Below are 22,218 nucleotides of genomic sequence, written 5' to 3'. Positions count from 1 at the left end.
ACTAATCCATCATTTTTGGATTTAAACTCTTAATTCACAGGCATAATTAATTCCCCACAGGGTGTTTGTCCAAAAATATAAAATGCATACCTCCAAACTCTCATTTGGTGAAACAAAAAAGGCAGTGAATGTTATGTGATGCATCACTTTTGTTCCTTTTGTCTTCCAGGCGCCCGTTTGGACACGCTGAAACCTTGAATAATCGAAGCTGATGAGGCAGTTAGTTGCGAATGGGTTTTCGAGCAGCGCTGGTGATGATTAATCAAGGAACTGAGCAGCAGTGGCCTCTCCACCCACACACATTACAAGGTTAATCTCTCCATTGATTATTTCTGCAGAATAAACCAATACTTCACTACAGATTTTCTCTGTTTTCACATGTTTGCCTCTTTCTGTGGCAGCAGGAGCGCATGCTGTGCTGTAGATTCGATGAATGATGCTTTTGTTGATACCATCTTTCCACCCCACCCTTTACCCCATATTGAAAAAATAAATCATGTTTAGCACAACATTAGATTCACATTTATTGACATTTTTTAAAAAAAAGGGGACATTTTTCAAAAGTTTTTCTTTCTACAGCAAAGCCTAAAGTATTTTCACAGAAGTATTAAAAACAATCACTTGTGTAAAGGGCATAAATATACATTCTGACGTCTGCACACTGACGTCTAAAATCTTCACCACCATAAAAGTTAGACACTGATGAAGACAATGAGAGGTCCACAGCCACACTTGGATCACAACAGGGAACAAGTTTTCCTGTAACTGTCCATTATTTAGCCTTGGGTAATCGTATAGATAACACTGTTTCATAGATTTCTACCTCAAAGGAAGCTTCCTCTCACATACAAACACATTTACATATATACAAACACAACAACAGAGTCAACAGAAAACTGGTGTAGTGTGTGAACCTGTGCCCCATGTTTTGGTTTGTCCGTGTGTGTGTCATGTGTGTTTAGACAATACGTGTCCACATGCTCTGCTCCTCGGGGTGTTTGGACTCACACTGCTTGCCCTCTGGGATGCTGCTTCAGAGGTGACCTAGTTCTCCTGATTGTCAGCAGAAGGCAGTTTCATCAGCTCGCTTTGTGCCGAGGCACTGAACTGTGCCTGGGACCCTGGGACAGGCCAATTGGACTTGTGTAATGAAGCTCATCACACACATGCACACACACACACACACACACGCACATACACACACATGCATGCACACTCCTGCTGCTGTTGTCAGGTCCAGGGCAGCAGAATTTATAACAGTCATTTATTACCTTCTCCTTTATCAAAGAAATGTGATTCCTCGGTGCGTTTCTGATGCATGCACCGCGCTGCCATTATGGTCCATTATGGGGAGGTGACAGAGATGGAGCAGAGGGTGGTGATAGATGTTGGTGCGGGGCCGGCTGTCATTACTCCGTCTATCGAGTGGAGTGTGCGAGACACTTCCCACAAAATGGCCGCGCAGCACCAACATGGCTCCAATTGCGCGGGGGTAAATGGTTCACGTCTGACGATCGGTACAAAATGTTAAACACATTCATTTGCTGCTTGCGTGTGTTTGGGAATCAGTTACTGGCTCTGAGCAGCAACACGATCACAACAAACCGTCCTGCTGCTGCGATTTCAGTGCCTCTTCACAGCAGAGAGCATGACTGAGCAATATTTACACAGGAAATTTATCTTACTGTACTGTTCAGGAGAAACAGATGTAAAGAGATACAGCAAAAAACAAAAACAAACTCAGCTTGAAGAAATATGTACAAGAACACTGAAAATTCCCACACAGAGCATGGGCAACTTCACACAACATACTGTTACACTGAGTGCAGCAAGTCCACATTATCCTTAAGTCTCTCTAGCCTACAGAATACTCGTCAAATACAGAAGCAACAGTGGTATTACATTCATATAAATAATAATAATAATAATCCCAGCATACCCCAGGAGTCCCCTTAGCACTTTCGGCTCCATTCATGTGTTTAAAAATGAGAACTGAAGACCAGCTTCATTTTGTGTCCTTAACAACTCCCTTTAGAGGTACAATAGCTGTCCTTGAGGTTGTGACACCAAATCCCTTGGTATCAGACAAAAAAAGCACTGTTCTGAACAGGTCAGGGGTCCTTGGAAGTCCATGGATTTTTATAAGGCCCCGGGAGATCGCAGGGTTTAATATCTGGTGAACAGATATTAGTTCACCAGAGTCTCTTTCCCTCTTTGAATGGCACAGACGAAGAAAGGGACCGATCTTTGTTTGCTTTGAGATCAAAATGTCCGTGCCGCAAAATGGACACGGCAGCAGGAGAGGGAGAGAAGAGAGCAAGTAAGAAAGATCAGTCAGTTGTTTAGTCGTCGCTCCATTTCCAGGTGGGCTTCGGCGTCGCTAACTGTATTTTCTGTCATTGCTGTTTTTTTGTTATTAGTATTTTGTAAAAACCACAATACAAGGATTTTCTGTCCATATTCTCAAGGTAGAAGGGTGTCTACTACTGTAGCTTTCTCCAGTCCAGTTTCTTTAAAGTCATGTAAGCAAGCGGGCACAGCTGAGACCGTTACACAGAGTTAATGCGTTCTCACATTTGAAATAATCCTATTTAAAGTCTGCCTGAATTTCAGAATGACAGAAAGAAGGCCTTTCCTCTAGAGGTCTGAATAAGTCAGTTTCACAGTTGAACATTTTACTGTTTCCTAGATTCAGACACAGATCTCAGCTCTGTGTGTATCTGTGTTTGAGTTGTGCTGTTTCCAACATCAAGCGACCTCAAACTAAATGCTGTTTTCTCTTATATAAAATAATAAAATGTAACTAGAAATCAATTTAGAAAAGAAAGAATAAGGACAGAAAACCCTGAATCATGTTCCACCTTTTTACATGAGAGTCATGACTGAAACCCGCAGCAGGAAAGCACACTGTCCGACTGGCCTGAGAAAGGAGGGAGGGACTTGAGCTCTCTATAGCCAGAGGTGCTCTGCGTCCCCATCTGCTCACTCATGGTTGGACATGATTGTTTGAGAGGCAAGATGGCGAACCCAACTGCTCAGACGCTCTCTCTCCTTTCTGTGCAGCAGGTTCTCTGTCGGAAGTAATGAGTCACGTCAGCAGCTTTTTGCGTTAAAGGAGAAGAAGATGGAGAGAGAGAGAAACATAGAAACAAAGACAAAGAGCGCAGTTTTGTGTTCATCTGATCATAGACAGTCTTTAGGCTCTGCTCCTGGCAGTTTTTCCATTTTTCTGTTTCTGCTTCCTCCATCTGTCTCCCTCTCCCATGTTGCTCGAAAGTTGAACAGGACAGGAAGTAGAGAGGAGGCTGCATGGATTTGATCTTTTTTTTTTTTTTTTTAGGCTCTGCTTATGTCATCTTCAGCGACCTGTTTCCAGATCTGTCCGTCCTTCAATCTGTCCACAGTCCCCCATGTTACAGCCCTCTGCTGGCGTTGGGTTTCAGCTTGATGACCCACTCCCCTGCAGCGTTACTGTTGTACAAATCCAGAAGGTGTGTGTCAGGATCCAGACAGTGCTCACCTGTAGAAAGCACGCACAAAAAATGTATTTAAAGCTCTAGTTGTTGGAATCTTTATGTATCACACAAAGCTGCAACTAACATTTATTTTTACTATCAATGAATCAGCTGATTGTTGTCTTGATCAGTTGATTGTTTGACCTGTTAAATGTAAGAAAATTGTGATTGATGTCTCCAGATTTTATTCCACCAACAGTCCAAAAGGATTTCTGACATTTTTGCTTGAAAATGACTTAAAACTATTAACCATTTACAAAATAGTTTCTGTCGATTGACTGTTAATTCTGGTTTCAGCTCTAGTATCAATTTAAGACTTCTGTTTGTATCAATACAATCTGCATAATTCAGTAATCTATGTGCTGTTGTGCAGTTTCAAAAATTTTCCATCACAAAGTTGAACTGACTGAACAAGTTTTTTTTTCCCTGTTCACTGTGTCAGCTCTCCTGTGAGAGCGCAGACGTGTGTAATAAGCATTTGTCTGCTCTGATAACTGCAGATGCACTGCTCATGTCTCTTTGGCGTTTGCACAGTTCATTACATAAGACCTTGCTACCCTCATCAGCTCAATGAGCAGAAAGACATGCAAATGTCAGCGCCGCTCTGATCAGAGAAAACAGTGCGGCTGCTTCTTCTTACCAATATTCCCTCCCACTTCATACAGGGCACAGTCTGGATATGCCACAGAGCCATTTCTGTGAAGACACATATAACACTCACATATAATGTTCTGTTTTTACTCTCAGAAAAAATTCATCAGGTGAAAAAACTGACTCCACTGCTTGACCAAAAGCTTAAAATAAACATCTATGCACATTATAGTTACCAGCTGTCATCAGACGTCTGCTTGAAAATATTGAAATCATTTTTTTTTTGCAAATTGGAGTCCTTTAAACTTTCTTTGTGGTATTATACCTTCGCATTTTGCCCTTCCCATTTTCAGGGCTGCGGAGGAACTGGCGCTGAAACTGGGCGAGCAGGTCTGAGGCTCGGGCGTTGATGTTGAGCTGGAAGTCCATGGTGCCGCTAACCAGATCCCCGACCTGGATCTTCACCGTACGCCATGGCTTCAGAAACAAACAGGAGAAGAGATCATTCATCAACCATAAGAACTTTGATGTCTGACGTTTGATGTCTCTTCACCGTACATCTTGTTAAATCCAGAAAAAAGGCATCAAAGAGTGCAGCTTAACCAGTGACACTGTCTGCAGAAGTTACTGATCTAACAGATTTCAGTGCATGAGGCGCTTTTTGTGGATTAGAAGATCAGAACTAACAAATAAATCATCATGAACTTTCTCAAGAATTTAGCATGTTTTTAAGTGTGTACTTTGACTTATATTCTGACTCTGATGTGTAAATATTATTGCCCAGTATTTGCTTTCCACACATCAACATTAGTATTTGTTCCACAGACAAAATTACCACATTAATTGAGATTCGATGTGGTAATCTATGACTGTAATTATAAATACTGCATCTTTTATTGGTTCCACAGTTGCTTTCAGCCTGATGTTCAGCAAGCAGAGTGTATAAAGCAGTGCAGTATTGTTAAATCAGCTCACCTCTGAGGTGTTCTTATCAGGTTTCTCCCGGCTGTCTGTGTGGATCTTCCTCAGCAGGTTCTTGATGCGGCGATCGTAGAACTGGTAACGCCGGTTACTGTTCTCGTTCAGCTTACGCACCTGGCTCATGAGGAAATTGGGGATCTGAAGAAAAAAGGAAGTTGAGGCAGCATTGGTTACGTATATAATCTGATTAAATGACAAGTTTTTGTGAGTATTACTTAATGATGAATAACTAAGAAAAGTTTGGTGAGAAACATTACATATAGAAAAGTACATATCTTCTCTATAATTACACTCTTGGATTGTGTTAAACCAACAATCTTCTTTTTGTCCATCCACCCACATATTCACCCTCCATCACCTACCGTCCAAAGTAGGTCCTGGTAGCGGATGAGGAGCCTCATAACATCAGCTGCCTTCTCCGCCTGTCCTTTCTCTGCCCCCTCAGTCAGTCTGCTGGGGACGGCCTTATGGAGGAAGAGGTTGGGAGCCATGATGGTTGCTACTGCCCACAGGTTCATCCTGTTCCTCTTCTCCCTGGAAACCACCTTACTGAGGAACTCAAGGAGGGCCTGAAGGACACGCAAATGGATACATGCATACAGATACATGAAGGTGAACACAGTTTTAAAACTGATTTCTTTTTATCAAATTGTGTAGGGAGAAGGTTGAGCATGCAGCACCAGTTTGTATAGAGCTGAAAGACGTTCTTTCACTGTCAACTGAACAATGTGTAAATGTCTTTCAAAAGAGAAAGAGGCCCCTTAAACTGAAGCAGGAGTAAAGTGAATTATCACAACGACTGAATCATCCGTAACACCTCCACTGAGTATGATAATGCACAGTAAGTTTCAGCTGCCTCCACTGGAGTCAAAGCAATTAGTTCAGGTGGGTTTTATGCTTCTGGATGCTATAAGTGGAGCTGACTGCACACTTGTGTCAGTAAAAGTGAGTCATGGTTAATGCAAGCCGTTATATAACAGAGCAGAGTGTTTAAAATGTGGATTAAGAGCAGCACAATACAGTAGTGTGTTATGAAACAGTGCCTTAGTCTGTCATATTGCATGCAAGCTTAAACTGGGATCAATGTCTGACAGCTGTGTAGAGTGTAGTCAAGAGTCCTAAACATAGCTCCTTTAAACTATTTTATAAATTGCTTGGTAGATTAATCTACAACAATGTGTCATATTTAAAAAGCTCATTATCTGGTTTGTGTGAAAACCATTAATTTGTAAAGTAACTAGTAACTACAGCTGTCAAATAAATGTAGTGGACTAAAAAGTACGATATTTCCCTCTGAAATAAAGCAGAGCAGAAGTACTTGTTTCTTTAGCAAAAGTCAGGCTGTGTGAACCAAGTGTTTCTTTTGTCCTGACTGAGGAAGTTGGTTTAGTGTTTACATGATGTTTTACAAATCAGGCTACTGCCAGAAACCAGACAATCTGATTACTTTAGTGTACGTAAACACTAAACCCTGTTTAGTCATTTCAAAAAATGAAATCTGTACATATATCTCAGAGCGTGACACACTATTTCTCTGTTTCTGCTTCATGAAGTGCATTGTTAAATTGTGTGTGTGTTGTGTTTGTACCTTCAGTGTGTTCCTGTTGGGCTCAGGCAGCAGCAGGATGAGCAGGTTCAACATGTGGAGTTTCTGCTTCAGCTCTGTGATGTCTGACGGAGGAGGGAGGAGCAAAGGTAAGACAGGTCGAACACACACACACACACACACACACACACACACACACACACACTCTTCATTTCCTCTGTGTATGGCTAAAAATAATGGGATGTCTAGAGATTAATGACATTGTGACAGGTGGTCATTAAGTTTGTTAGTTTATGTCTCTGTGGTTACATGTCATTTATCACTTTGCCCTGAGCCTGCTTTCAAACTATACATCAGTGAGTCATCAATCAGATTATATTAATATTAATATCAATCCATTGTTTTGTTAAGGTGCAACTAAAGAGCTGATCCTTTACTCTTCTCTGTCATTGTGCATGTATTTGCGGCAGTGCAGGCAGCAGAAAAGATGAGTGTCACACAGAGCTGCCATCATGGTAAAGAGACTAAGGTAATTATCATATGAACCCTGCTGAGCTGTCTGGAAAAGTGGGCAGCATACGTGTTGTGAAGAGGCAGGCAAGAATCCAAGTGATGCAACTCTGTTGATATATTTTGTTCAGTGCTTACACAGTACGAACCTAAAAAGATTTCAGCAAGAATCCAGAAGTAAATATATGGGATTTGGGATTTGGGGCTACATCTGCTGGTGTTTTTATCATACCCTAAACTTCTAAAAGTTGAGAGTAAAAACACAAATCTTCAAGTGGTGTCCACTGACCTCTGACTGCGCTGAAGGTGTTGAGGTACTCGGCAGTGAGCAGGGGAGCGGGAAGTTCCCGGATGAACTTCTTCAGTAGTGCAGCAGCATCGTTTGGATTCACTTCGTCCCAGCTAACCTGCCCTGAGTAGAAGTTGGTCTCCAAGGTCTGCTGCAGCAGCTGCCGAGAAAAAACAATGAGAGCTTTTTTTTTTTCGGAGCATAGTGTCCATAGTTGACACAAACAAATTGTTAATGTGCCTCTCAGACATTAAAAATGTACATTATCAAACAAATTTACACACAAAGTTTTCAGTGTTCATAAATATTAAAATTTCAGTCTTGATTGGAAAGTTGTTCGTCACTCACAAAGATGTTATGGCTCTGGAAAGACTATTTCAGAATTCACTGGAATTATATTCACTCATAGGATTTTTTTTAAGCTGCTAAAAATGTTAGGAGGAAGGACAGGATGTGCTTTGAATTTAGTGCATCTGTGTCTAAAACCTGGCAGAAACTATGTTGAGCTCTGCCAACAGAACAAAGTGGCTGAACATGCTGAGGACAGCAGATCCCTCAGGACCCATGTCACACTAGTACACTGACTGAGCAGAACTTTTTTCAAACATCCAAAATTTACAAACTTATTATGGTATTTCTATATTTGTTTAGTTAAAATGTTTTAGGGAACAAGAGATACAGTAGTAAGTGGTGATTTTATTTTATCATTGTTTTTGTTTTGTATGCATTTACTGTACTCGTCCTTAGGTAAACATTAAATACTTTAATAAATAGTGTAGTAATACTTAATGTAATACTTCAGTGGTTCACTATCAGCACTATAAAGACAGAAATTAGAGCAGTAGTATGAAGTTTAGTTTATTCTCTCTGAATGATCATTGTTGTCACAACCATGACCCATTAGCAACTTTCTGTCCTGGTAATTTGTGCTAAATGGCGCCCTCTTCTGGCAGTTAAGATTTAACTGATTCACCATCTACTGAACATGAATTAAATACAGTATCATAAAGGCTATCTCGAAGCAGCAGCTGAAAAAAATATTATTGATTTTGTCTTATTGGACCTTGTTTTTCTAAATGTCAGCTGTAGTTAAACTAGTACTGTGGCTCATTTTTCTCTCTGCTATTCTAGCACCTCTGGTATTTTACAGTGTCAATATTTTGGCTGCTCTTTAGGTCATGAAACATTTTTTCTTTGCTTTGCCTTTAAAAATCATACCGAAATAAAAGTGGAAAATTTTGTGATAAAATAATGTGGTGCAGTGCCAACATTGTGTGATCCAGATTTTGTACCTTGATTCTGGACTGAGATCCTGGAACCCGCAGGATCCCCTCCGAATCAACTCCTTTCTTGTCCAAAAATGACAACAACTGCAGAGAGAGAGAGAGAGGGAGAAAGAGAGAGGGGGAGAGAAACATTAGCAGAGAGTCAGGCATGGGTAGATAAGAATCTCTTGCTCACCTCTGCTGGTTATTCTCAGTAACTGCTGCTACATACAGGGTGTGGTCAAAGCATTTCACATTCAGGGGACACTGAGATCGTGTTATGTGCTCCTTATGAAGATGTGAGTTTTGAACTCAACAAAAGCAAAAACTGGCAAACAAAAAATCTCATCTTTGTCACACCGACGGTGAACAGCAGACGTAATAAAACAGCATGTATGTACAGTACATACTGAATGGGAAACTAATAACTTACATACAGGTTTTGCATTGCTTTCACTTCTTCATACACTTCCTTTATTAACTGTAAGTGAGCGAAAAAATGAGACATGTATTTTGGGCTCTCACCGTCTGCAGGAAGAGAGGAGTCGAGGTGTTGGGCTTCATTTTCTGATCGTTCTCCAGCAGAGTGGCCAGCTGCACCCCGAAGAGCGTGCTCTCTGTGAAAGACCAAAGTGTTCAGTTGATCACCAGCCAAAACAGCATTGTGTATGTGTGCCTACATCCATAGTGTTGTCTTGTCACTGCTTGTGTATTCATATGAAGGTGAATGTGCTATTATTTATGTAGAGAAACATGAGCTATGTAAGATATTTAGTAAAGACGCGGGAGCACATTTAGATTTAAAACATCCTCAGTTTGTAAGTCCAGACTGCAGGGAAAATGTTTAGGTAGAGACACTGCAGCAGACAGCCAATTATGTGTTGGTTTGTGTCATTGTTTTGCTTTGATTTGATTGGCTCACACTCAGGGACAAAGTATGAGAACAGACACAACATAAACACAGCAAATATTTAAATTGTTAGTCTAAAAAAAAACATTAGCCATCCATGGTAGGCCTATTTCCTTGTGTGTGTGTTTGTGTTTTGCCACTGAGTGCCACCATACCTGGGATTTTCCTCTTGCAGGTTTTGTGCCTTTTGACCTCGAGCTCTAAGAGGTCGCACAGCGCTGTCATGTCGATGAGAGCCAACTGACGCACCTTCTTCATGTCAGTGTGGGAGAGATCTTGGATACGAGTCACTCCTAGACGGCACTTGGGGCAGATCACACGCTGAGGAGGTGTGAGTGGAGGGAGAGGAAAGTGAGGAGAAGGGATTGGAGTTGAGAGGTAGAAAGAAGAGATGAAGAGGTAAAAAAAAGACAAAAAAAGACAGAGGAAAAGAGAGTAGGCCGAGGTGAGTGGGGAAAAGGAAAAAGAGGAAAATGGAGACTCAAATCATATATACTCACTTTAATGTACTCTGCATACAGTAAGTTTATGCCATTCCCCTAATAGACGGTGAATGAAGTGTTTTAAAGTAAATGTGGCAATGCTATCGATGCATATACAGTTAATGTGTTTAAAAACCCACTAATTCTTCCCCTTTGCTGAAGAACTGTATTTAGCCTGGAAGAGAAACATAAATCTGCTGGAGTTGGTGACACAACAACTCTCCTTTTGTTTTGAGCTAATTCTTTCATTCCTCTATTATAGCTAACCCTGTTATCTAACCATCAGTGGAGCTGAATGGAAATGGCTTGCAATTGCATTTGTGTGTGTGTATTTTCAGGTTAACATGAAAATTAGAACTCGGCCTGACCCAAAATCCAAAATACTTTGGTACAAACAGAGACTAAAATGAACAGTGACTTCTGTGAAACGTTTCGTGAAAGTGTCTGGAGCCCTAAAGCCCTGAATTACTAAGACTGATTTTTTACTGATCAGTTGCAACTAGTTTTATTTTTCCACTTCTGTTTAATTGTAGGAAAGCCAATCATAATCACAACAGCTAATTAAACAAAATGTGGACTAATGGACCCATGATGGTGATTTGACTTGTGAGGGGAGGAAAGGTTGGCTGTCTGCTGGCGAACTCAAAATCAAACTACTTTTGGCACAAAAACATAGTACACAGGAAAACCATAGTAAAAACTTTAGAAGCAAAACGAATCTGTCAGACCCTTGTATCTAAGACTCTAAACTGTGAAAAACAGAAAGAAGCTTTGGAGGCAAAGCTTCTTTCTGGTGAGGTGAGTTCTCACCTTGTACCTAGTTTTAATCTTATCTTTGTTATGACTTTCACTGTCAATAGCTGACAAAGCCCCTATTACTAAAGATAGAGATAATTCCACCCGGAAACACAAGACAAACCGTTAATAGGGGTTATTATTCATCATGCGTGTCCCTTGCCTTTCCCCAGCAAAAGAAATGAATGCAGGAAATGCAAACACTGAAACACAAATTTGCAAATTCTCTTCCTTCTACATGTTGTCACTGGAGCATTTGCAAATCTCCTGAGTTGAAATAACATTTTAAAACTTGCACAACTTTCTTGAGGACAGGAAAGCGTTTGGGTGCTTACAGGCAGGGTGCCATCCTCTTTCCTGCGTTGACTGCTGTTCTGCGGCAGTTTGGCCTGTTTGAGGAAGATGACGGCCTGTTCGCAGTAAGCCACATCGGTGATGAAGAACTCCTCTTTAGTGGCACCTCGCTGATGCTCCGGTGTCACAGCTGAGAAGGAAACACATGCATAAATACACGCAAACACACACACACCCACACCAATCCCTTAGGTCCTTCAGGGAAGTCCACTGTAGAGATGTCACAAAATAAAATTTCAAATGCAACAAAATGGTCCACAAATATGAGGAAATCTCTGTGTACCCACGTCCTGCTTTTATGTCTTATCTAACTCTAACTCTAACTTATTCACCATAACAAGGAACAAAGAGAGGAACAAAGAATCAGAAAAAATATTCAGCAGAAGTGTCTGTTGGGGAATTTCTATTTAGCAGTCAAAGGTCATAATTGTTCACTACAGTTGGCATTATTTATTGAGGCAAAATTGATCCATAACATCCCTTTTCATTTAGTAATGTTAAGAACATTATCCGTGCGTATGTTGTATGGTTCATGTCTCCAGATGTGAACCTGCTGTATGTTTTCACTCTTAAAACATCAAAAACGGAATCATAAAAGCAGGCACAAGGCACATTTCATAAGGACTGTTTTCCCTGTTATTTCTTCTCAGTACAAAACATTGATATTATTCAAAATACTGAGATTTGACAAGTGAACTCAGCACTGTGAGGACAGGGACTCGCTCCAGCGGCAACGTGTAGAGACGAGGAGTTAATTGGGGATTAATCTTAACCAATTAGAAGACAGATCCTGACAGACAATCCCTCATCATGTCCTCACAAAGCTGCTACTCACCCGACTTCTTCAGGAATGTTTTTTTTAAAGCACTGCCATCTCATAGCTTTGAGAGCACATTCACTTCTTAGCTATTCCCTTTTTAGTTTTAATTTTGTTTTCCTTTAATCATATTATGTAGTTCTTACCTGATAGTGGTGTTTTGGCAACCGAATCCATGCTGTTATGGGCAAGGTCTTCACTATGCTGAGACTCAGGCAGAAGCGTCTGGTGAGAGAGAATACTGACAAGTCACAAACACATATTTAACACTTTCTGTAAGGAGCAATTTTAGTTTAAAACATCAGCCGTGTAATATTTTCTCCAGCCCTGGGTGTAGGAGTAGTATTCCACTGAGCAGATGAACATGGATACGAAGAATGTTTCCTTTGAGAGAGGACTGATAAAGATCAGAAGAACACTGTCTCTGTTCCTCTCTCAGGGCTAGACAGACAGGGAGGACAAAGCATGGCCTTTACATGTGATTTGCCTTCATTGTCACAGGTCAGCCCCTCTGCACAGAGCAAGACAGAACAATTCACTGAAATGACAGGACGTCTCTGCCTGAGTCCTGACAGTCACCTGGGAAATGGCTATTTTATATTTTACTGCATTTTACAACAGCTGCGACCTAGACAGGCTCTCTATTGCTGTAAACATGTACAACTGTGTATCCAGGAACGTTGGGTCTTTGGGTGAAAATCTATTTGTACATTTATGTTTAGAACCCCATCAATTTTTAGCATGAAGTGTCTCTGCATTTTCTTCAAGATAAATGTAAGGAAAAGCTAGCTTTACCTTGATTTTCCTCCTTCACCAGCACATCAGAGGTGTCAGTCAGTTACAGAACAACCTCTCTTAGACTGGCAGGGATTTAAATACTTCAAAAAAGTCCTAACCTGAGTGATGGGGGAGTGGAATATGTCACGAACGTCGCGGGGCGGAGGTTTGTTCCTCTTGCGGAGGGATAGTGTGTAGGAATCCAGCCGACGCTGGACGGCCTCGGCCTGGGTCCGGGTCAGAGTGGACAGCAGCACCACCTTGTCTACATCTCCGCTGTCCTCACTGATGAGGGTCGACAAACCAGCATCAGCCAACCACTGTTCCTCCTGTTCACCCTCTGAAACACACACAGAAAACAGGCGTGGAGAGACCCAAACAGGCCACATGTTAACACTGACAAAAAAATGCAGTATGTTACAATACTAAAGTATATTTTTGATGTAATATATAACATTTTGCCAAGGTGAAGGGTTTGTGCTGCACCATCTATTCCATTACTGTGCGTTTTGCGCATAAAGTGATTTACTGAATTAAAACTTAGGCTTTGTCTTAGCTACTACAGTAGTAGTAGTAAGGTGTTTAAATATAATTAGGAGCAACATAAAACTATTTACCCTCTCAAAATAATAATGAGGCATGATTACACACAGACACAAACACACTTACACCAAAATCCAGACTTCAGAGGGTTTACTCATTAATGGAAAATAAATCTGAAACAGCCCCTCTGTTTAGCATAACATCAAAAGGATCTGTTAAATGCAGAATTAACACAATCAGATCATTTGAATGGACATAATAAAAGGGCATTCCCATCAAGTCGGCTTTCATGAATGGCTATTTGGCTGGTGCATATTCAACACTCCCTGCCACAGAGTGTTTGATAGTGTTGTCATGGTGATAGGCGCTACTTTGCTGCATGAGAGAAACCTGATATGTTGCTATGGCAAATGCATCATTTCTTGGAGGCTCTAAGTAGCAGCTGTGCTTAAGATTAAAGGCTTGTAATTCTATCACATACATTCGTGATGACTTGTTTCTCAGCTCTTTCTATCTTTTCTTAATCTATCAGTGCAGGATTTGCAGTATTTACCTTCTGACTGTCTAGAGTCTCTCCTGGTGCAGTCAAGGTCTGTGTAGCCACTCCCCTGTCGGATGGTCTCCACCTCACTCCAGAAGGAGTCCAGGCAGAGTTTGTCTGGGTGCTGCTCCTGATCCTGGGTAGTAAGCGTGTGCGTGCTGTGTGCGTGTTCAGCGGCTGCCTGGTCCTGCGGGCTGGCCCAGGGCTCCACACTCATCTCGGTGGGGCTGGGATCTCTGTTGCAGACATACACACACGTGAAGAAATCGCACGCATGCATGCAAACAAACGAGCAGAAATGCTAAGACACATACAAACACAGGAGGAATGGTGAAGACTGAGGCAATGCGGAGAGGATGAATCAGCCAGGGAGAGCCCAGAGAGATGGAGAGACAAAAGGAGTGGGATGGAGGAAGGGCCGGAGTGAGGAGAGAGATGGCGAGAGCGGACACAAAGGGGGGTCTCTATTGTTCTTGTAAAATGTGGCCTGGAGGCAAAGTACCCTGTAGATCCACTAGATGTCACTGTAACAATGTGAATTCTGTTTTCATAAGGGTTACGCCCCTCTCTCAACTGAAACAGATACATGAATTTAACACACCTAATAATGGAAGATGAAACATGCCATGAACAATTTAAGAAAAAAAAAAGGTAATCTACATCTGCTCTCAGTTTCCTTTCCAAACAAGCATGGAAAATACCGTCTGCTTTTCCTGTGTAGCACTCAGCAACAGAGGATACTGTTATCTAACAACAATGGGACACACTCGGCTGGCAGACACACACTCACCGTCAAGCACCAAAAATGTGACCCAGTGATCTCAGACACAGGAAGTGCTCAGCTGACTCACTAAATTGGTTCGCAGTTCAGTCACATTCTTGTAGTCAGCACATCTCAAGAGACATACCAAAACACTATAGTCCAATTCTGAGAAAATTCCAGCATGACTGAAGTGAAACAATGCAATGATAGTTGCCTGATGTATCAGAGCCAAAAATATCAGTCATACTTTCAGTTGAAAATTGATGAGCTTATCGAGATCTTCCTCATGCAGTGAACGGCCACATCATCCATAAGCCAGTTGAAGCCGGATCCGAACAGATTTGTGCCAGATCACTGCTTTAGTGTGTTAAACTGGTCTCAAGGTATCTGAAGTTGGGGTGTTGGGGTCTGTGAGGACTTTAGAGTTTCAACATATACTTATTTCAGTGAAAACCCTCTTTTGTTAGCAAGTACCGGCAAATGAAAATAAAGATATATAGAATCTGAGTTCTATGTTACTCAGACCAGAGACTTTACTGATTTCTCAATGAGTGGTATTGCATCACACACAAACTGGCACAATACAAAGCAAGAAACAATGCATGTGAATGACACTGAAAAAAAAAACAAGTAATTGCCAACAGCTGGGTGAACAAAATCAGAAGGTATTCTAAACTGTGCCATTATCCTATACAACTGTAATATGACTACTTTTTACTTTTTTGATTGCAGTAAAGCCTGTCAAATGTTATTAAGTAAAGTTAAGTCATGCTATTGTTTTACAGTTCTCTAAACCAGTATGGTTACATTCCAACTTACAGCATCGTAGTATACAATGTAACGTGAGTGCCATTCAGTCCAGTCATACATTTCAATGGGAAAACCTCAAACATTTTAGCGGTTTTCTGAGCTTCTTCCAACATCTTCCCTCAACATATTACAACCACGAAATTTCAAACCTAAACCAGACATGGAATGCAATATAAAAAAGTATACACAGATCCAGTGCAGTGGGCTGTTATCAGCAATGATACTGACATGACTGAAGGCGCTAGGTATTGGCCAGACTAGACAGATCTATCCATTATTTTTTTAATCAATCACTGAAGTGTTTAGTCAATAAAATGTCAGAAACAAATGTGGAAAAATCACTCCAGAGCCTAATGTGACCTCTTCAAATTGCTGGTTTAGTCCAACCAGCAGACCAAAAGCCAAAGATATTCTATTTACAATGATATAAACCAGGGAAATGCAGCAAATCCTCACATCTGAGAAGCTGAAAGGAATATATGTATGGCAAGTATGCTTGAAAAAGGACTTAAAAAATGAAGCACTTATCGCAATTGTTGATGACTCATTAGCTGTCAATGGACTCATTTTTTCAGCTCTAGAGAAATGCACTTGAAATACAGTTAGTGTAAGATTGTAACATCATCATTATTTTTATAAACATTCTCTAGGGTTTTTGTCTTATTTTATTTTATTCATATATTTATTCTATTTTATTTATCTTTCAACACCTTCAATCCATTCACTACTGGACTGGTACGCATTTCATGTTTCATGTATATTACATATTTGTATATTTTAATATTTCATATACTAGAGAGACAACAACTGCCGGCAAAAAATTCCTTGTATGTGTTTGCGTACTTGGCGAATAAAGCTGATTCTGATTGTGATTCTAACACTACAATGAAAGTTTGGGTGATGTGGGATTAGACATGTCTTACCTTACAGAGAAGACAGTCCCACAGAGATTTTAGGTTGAAAAAGAAGATAAATTATCTAGCATCTGACCAGAACTCAACATCAGCCCATGGCCTGAATTTATGTATGGGAATCAATAATAGGATAGAAAATCTGGTACTGATGCATTCCTAATAAGCAATATGGACATAATTTCCCACATGTGGCTCACTGTGTCCCTCACACACAGCTGTCCAAAGCCATAGCTCACAACCTGCCAATCATAAGCATAAAATACTTCAAGCCTGAGAGGTCAGAGGACTACAGACAGCTGACCCAGTAGTGCACTGGTGCTCAGCAGCCACATAAACGTGAAAGCCACAAGAATTCAAATTATCTTAAAATGACATAAAAATATCAGACATTTATTCTGACATTAAGCTCACAAGCAAAACTGGTTTCTATCCCAAAAATGTAGGCTTGTTTGCAAAGTGTTAAACAATTAAAATAATTATATATTTTAAAAGTTATTACAGATATCAAAACTAGAGTCATGATCTAAAAAAGTTTGGAAAACATAGATTCCATGGCATAAATTGCACAAACCACATCTGCATGATTTTGAATGACATGTTTATGTGATGTTACAGTTCACTGTCAGGTTATTTTTTGACTTTTAAACACAATGTGCCATCTGCATAACTTCACTTCAAGCGCTGATAACACTCAAACTTTCGCCCCAAAGCATTTATGAATTTGGACCTGCTGATCCAACTCAAATGCTACTGTCCCATCACACATACCTGTCTTTTTTCTTGTGGGAGGATGGCTTCACGCGTTTACCCCTCAGTGGGCTTTGGGCAGGACGAAGCCTGAAACGGCTCAACCTGGTGTGAGGAAACTGCATGTTGGACCCGAGCCTACTCACCACTACCTCCTCTCTGCCTCCCATATCCACCGTGCTAAAGGAATCCAGGAATTACAGTCCAGCACAAAACCTAGCTTTATCCAGTCTTGGTGGTTGAACACCATGTGAGTGCGATGTAAATCTGTCCGCTGCTCTACTTTCTCTGTGTGGTGACAGGAAAGGATGTTGTAAGACTGGGGCTCGGGGGCTGTGTGGCGTGTTTGTGAGCTGATTGGAGCTAGAGCTGGAATGCAAGAGGGAGTGACGACTCCCCGAACATCAATACATCATTCACACCTGTCCCCTCCCTCGCCACTCTGAGGTGACACGCCCTGCCTGCATGCCTATTGGCCATCAACTTCCTCGCTGGTTCAAACAGGAGTCTATTATCTTCTACTTTGGCTGAAACACAACAATGGCATTCTTTGTTTCAGTGTGGCTCATGTCTAATGGACGTCAACGGTGAAGCCTCCAGCCACACGAGATAAAGCTGACTAACTTTAATGTCCACTCACATGTGAACCTCAGGCACTTCATTGGCCTTTTAGTGAAAGCTACACAATTCTGCTTGAGCTCATTAATCAAGGATCCTTTGTTGAAAAGATGAGGTATGTTATCGCCTCTTTGCTTTGCCGTTACTGTGTGAGTCAAGAAGTAAGTTAATCAAATGGATCAAAGGATAAAGATGTTTTCTTCTTATTCAAACTCTGGGGTGAAGTTTGCGCTCCAGACAGTTAATCTCAAATCAACTATCACATTCTTGTGGTGTGACAGCCAATGGCATGGTGTGTTAAATCAAACCATACCTTATATGCAGAAGACAGATACCAATTGCACCACTCGCCTACGCATAACTAACATCCTAGTTCAACCTGAGCATGATTAAACAGTTGATATAAATGTCAGGTGGCTGTGTATGCAGGTAATGTATATGTACGAGCAACAGGTCTGTCAACATTGCCTTTGAGCAGCCCTGTAACCCCACCTCCTCTCACCAAATCACCGACTCATCATCACTTTCTCATGCTCTCTTGTCATGCTGATGACAGCCAATATATCAGCGGAGGATGTAAGCAGACAGAACCAGAGGTGAGGAGAAAAGTGAGAAAAACATTCCAGCAACTAAACTAAAACCTGCCGTGCAGCTTCCAGGGAAGAGCCTACCTCGACCTGTCAACACCTGTTTCTCATATGACTCTGCTTTCTATCCGAATAGAAACTTTCAAAACCTTTATAACATCTGAAACCATAACCCCTAAAATTACCTCATGCTAACAATGACAGCAACCTCTCTATGGAATATCTTCAGAGGACAGATTAGAAAGAGGAACGACAAGCTTTCAACCTATTTTTTTTGGCCTTCCTTGTTTTGCCTTAAGAACCAAGAGGGAAAACAGCATTGTCTTATTTTTAAACCTGCTAATAATACTCTTCACCTTGCCAGCAAGTTATAAAGCTCAACTACAAAACAAAGGTCATGCCCCATGCTACTGTTGTGGACGCACAATTAAAAAAAGAATTACTGAAAATGTCAAGGTGCTGTGATTGTTTCTTGTTGAATGGACTTCCCATTAACAAAGAGAATCAACAGGAAAACATCCACTCTGAGAGAAGAATTGGACAAAATGTCAAACTGTTGTCTTATGTTTATACTCAGCACTGTGGGAAATAACACAAAGTAACCCCAGCCAACAACTCAGATCAAGGAATACAGTAATCCACTTGAAAAAGCAGCTTGTATTGAAAGCAACACAGTGTTTAATCCTTGTGGCTGAATTCCACTTCAAGCCTCTTAGCTTGCAGAGAATGCAACAGTTAGCTCATACAGCTTTGAGAAAGTGTTTCTTCTCAAGGTATGTCACAGCATGTAGGATCTGTCCTGTGATTAAAAAAACAAGCAGTCCAAAAAACAAAAGAAGCATCAAACAGCAAAACTGGGACATAAAAAATTCAACAATCAGACCACAAAAAATATTTCACTAACTAACCATCTCATCAAAGACTTCCAACATCTCAGTCAAGTTAGACTGTGAATCACAGAAGAACGGTGTTTTAACAATCCTTCCAAGCACCAAAACCCCGATTAGTCTAACAGGAGTAGAGTAGCTTAATCCATACATGGAGCCTCAAGCTCCAGTGCACCCTGAGTCCATAGCAATAACAAAGGCCTAATCCTACCTGGCCTTGGCCCGCCCGATGGCTCTCCCCGACAGCAGCAGCAGGGCTGCCGAGCCACTTCTCCCCCATGGCATCCTGCTGTTGTCCCCCCAGACTGCTGCGAGCTGTAGGAAACAGCAGCTGCCTGCCCCTGGCAAGCTGTTTCCTTGTAACCTCTTCAGTGCGCAAACACATTAGGACAAGGACAATCTCAGTGCGCTGGCAGGCACGTCACTACATCGCATCCTGGGGCAGGAAAGAAGGTCTACATGGGAGGGGGCGGAGACGGAGAGAAGCTGAGTGGTTGAATAGCTGACCAGGGCTGAGACACAGACAGAGGGGAGAGATTGTCTGAATGGCTGATAGGATGGACAGGGCTGGAGTGGGGAGTTGAATGGATGGGGCAAAGGACACAACAGCTGCATGCCTGGATGACTGGCCTGCTGGCTGGATAGCTTCACTACCTCTTTGGATAAAGTTACACTGGACCTGCATCATTTCCACCACTGGGACAAAGAAAAGTGGAAAACATCCTTTATACCAGAGGCATCATGTTCACTCATTCATGCACTGGTTTACTCAAACCCAAGCACAAGAATTTCCGATGTTCTTCTGTTTAACTTGACCTGTGGTCTTGAATCTTTAAGGCTTTCACCAGTAACTGGGGGGGTTGATCCAATTTTAGGGGCATGAATGAAAAAAGCAGGGGCTCATGTACTTTGGATCAGGCCTTCGGGGGGAGGAACACAAGGCAGAGTAGAGTCTTTGATTGATGAGCCATAGGGCAGCACAAACAACACACAATAAAAGCTGTGTCCTCTTTGCGCCTTTTCTTACATGGTTGGCCAGAACCTGGTTTGAAACCTAGATTCATATCTGACTTGCCCAAATAATGCGAACCCTCCAGATAGTAAAGGTCATTACTCAAGATTTACTAGAACTACTAAATCTGTGTCATTGTAAGAGAGACCTTTCAGAGCACAGTACTAAAGACTGGACTTTGTACCACCTAAGTGTTACGTAAGCTTTAAATTCTAAGAAATCTACACAGTGTTTCTAGGACCACATGTGAGCTACTCAGTGGAATAGCTCACATATGGAATAAAACTGATAATATGACATTTCAAACTTTGTTCACAGCGCAAACCCTTTAAAACCACAAGGAGCCAGATCATATTTGCTACCCTCTATTAATCCACATTGAATTCCCACAGTGGGTGTCTTCATTAAGCCCACAAAAACTAGGTGGTGTGGTACTGATGTCCTTGTCACTATTGGCATGATTTTAAAGAGCAGTCTCAGTTCAGAGGCCATAATGGTGTACCCCAGGTCCTCTTTATACCGTATTTAATACTGCACTGGCTCAGTGAAGCTTCCTCATTACAATTTACATTAGTAAAAACAAACACGCTCACAAATCTTCTCACTGAAATGAAGAACTTCTTTATGCCTATCAGTCACTGTTAGAGTCTATCTTCACAAAATTCTTCCTCCATAAATATTCTCCTGTGTCAAATGAAGATTTAGTTAACAGACTGTGTCACACAGCGTATAACTAAAAACTTAACACTGAATCAATTAAAATTTTCATTTGGTGTGGGTTAAATCCAATTAAGCTCCATTCTGTTGTACAGTGTAATATATCTGGTGGGATCAGTATAGTCTATGCTCTGTACTGCTGGCGTCTCAGCTCTCTGGCAGTTTGCCCAGCCACTTCTTAGACTCAGTCTGCCTCTAACCAGATCAACACAGATTAGGGAGACCACAGGGATGTCTCTTGGGAACTGACCTTCCGCACCAGCTCTCTCTGCTGTCTCTAACTTATTCCTTGCTCCTCTTTTCTCCATTGTTTTAGACTCGCGTGACAAACAGACCCATCTGAGATCTTGTGTTGTGTGCGTCACTTATCTTGATTTCTCTCCTTGTTAGGCCCAGTAAAACCACCTTAACTCCTCCCCTCTAACTGCAGGTCAAGCTGTGCTCTTTTCTCTTACAGTAAACTAAAGCCCTCCTTGCCACATCCTTCCTTAAAATATTAAAATGTTTCTTTCCTTTCTCTCTGATTACCTCTGACTGCCGTTCTTGGTAAGTCAAGCCCTTTCTCGCCTTCTCTGACAATCCTCCTTAGCTCACGGATATGCCTGGAGGAAAAGGAGAGTGGAGAACGTGATGGCATGTCTCATTGTGACCCTGCAGATGTCAGGTGACAGCCAGCTCTGCCTCGTGCCCGCTCATCCACCTCTTGGCAAGCAGGGCACAGAGCTTGCGCAGCGTGGAGAGGAAGGGATGGGAGGACAGGAAAGTGGAGCAAAGTAGAACACAGGAGAGGGAAATAAGATGAAAAAGAAAAGAGGGCGAAAAACTTGATAGTGGAGGATAAAGGAGGATACAAGATGGTTACAGGAGGGAGGGGAAGATATACGAAGAGGGGGGGAAATGGACAAAAAAACAACACAATGCCATGTTTCATTATGTTAGTATTATTGGCCTATGTTGTGTCTCGTAAGCTCTCTTGTGAATTAGAGCTGAGGAGAAGAACAGAAAATGGGTTCCAGGCTCATTGACTCTACCAGATGGTTTGACTGACTAACAAGAACATGGTGACACACAGCCAGAATGATGCCGCGCGTCACTCATACCAGTAACTCCATGCACAGTTAAAAACCAGCATGCCAGCACACTGCATATGCTCACTGGTGTACAGACATAAAAGCACACAGACACAAAAGAGATGAACGTACTGTGATGCCATCAAATGCTCATGTTCATTTGAGGCAACTGATGCA

General features: G+C 41.6%; 1 protein-coding gene across 2 annotated transcripts; it reads right to left on the bottom strand.

The window, feature by feature from the left end:
* Nucleotides 1-2,434: 2,434 nt before the first annotated feature.
* On the bottom strand, nucleotides 2,435-19,594 carry LOC121179241 (rho GTPase-activating protein 40). 2 transcript variants are annotated; one of them, XM_041033958.1, is made up of 15 exons: nucleotides 19,454-19,594; nucleotides 13,929-14,152; nucleotides 12,952-13,172; nucleotides 12,202-12,280; nucleotides 11,220-11,368; nucleotides 9,763-9,928; nucleotides 9,223-9,314; nucleotides 8,725-8,802; nucleotides 7,433-7,592; nucleotides 6,676-6,758; nucleotides 5,450-5,656; nucleotides 5,082-5,225; nucleotides 4,432-4,583; nucleotides 4,156-4,211; nucleotides 2,435-3,520 (listed from the first exon to the last, which is right to left on the bottom strand). In XM_041033958.1, the coding sequence occupies exons 1-15, from the start codon at nucleotides 19,525-19,527 to the stop codon at nucleotides 3,414-3,416; spliced, it is 1,992 nt and encodes a 663-aa protein (XP_040889892.1). In that variant the 5' UTR covers nucleotides 19,528-19,594; the 3' UTR covers nucleotides 2,435-3,413. The 2 variants fall into 2 exon arrangements, with proteins under 2 accessions (XP_040889892.1, XP_040889891.1); XM_041033957.1 differs by lacking the exon at nucleotides 19,454-19,594 and adding an exon at nucleotides 17,172-17,465.
* Between the last annotated feature and the right edge of the window lie 2,624 nt (nucleotides 19,595-22,218).

The sequence above is a fragment of the Toxotes jaculatrix genome, chromosome 3 (assembly GCF_017976425.1).
Source record: "Toxotes jaculatrix isolate fToxJac2 chromosome 3, fToxJac2.pri, whole genome shotgun sequence".
In the NCBI taxonomy this organism is placed as follows: domain Eukaryota; kingdom Metazoa; phylum Chordata; class Actinopteri; family Toxotidae; genus Toxotes; species Toxotes jaculatrix.
This window is presented reverse-complemented; position numbering and strand designations above follow the sequence as displayed.

Coding starts and splice junctions, on each gene's coding strand:
- LOC121179241 (XM_041033957.1), bottom strand. CDS start 17,320: ATGGGAGGCAGAGAGGAGGTAGTGGTGAGTAGGCTCGGGTCCAACATG. Junction 7,593..8,724: donor GATCTCAGTCCAGAATCAAG/GTACAAAATCTG, acceptor TTTTCTCGGCAG/CTGCTGCAGCAGACCTTGGA. Junction 3,521..4,155: donor TGAAGTGGGAGGGAATATTG/GTAAGAAGAAGC, acceptor TGCTTTCTACAG/GTGAGCACTGTCTGGATCCT.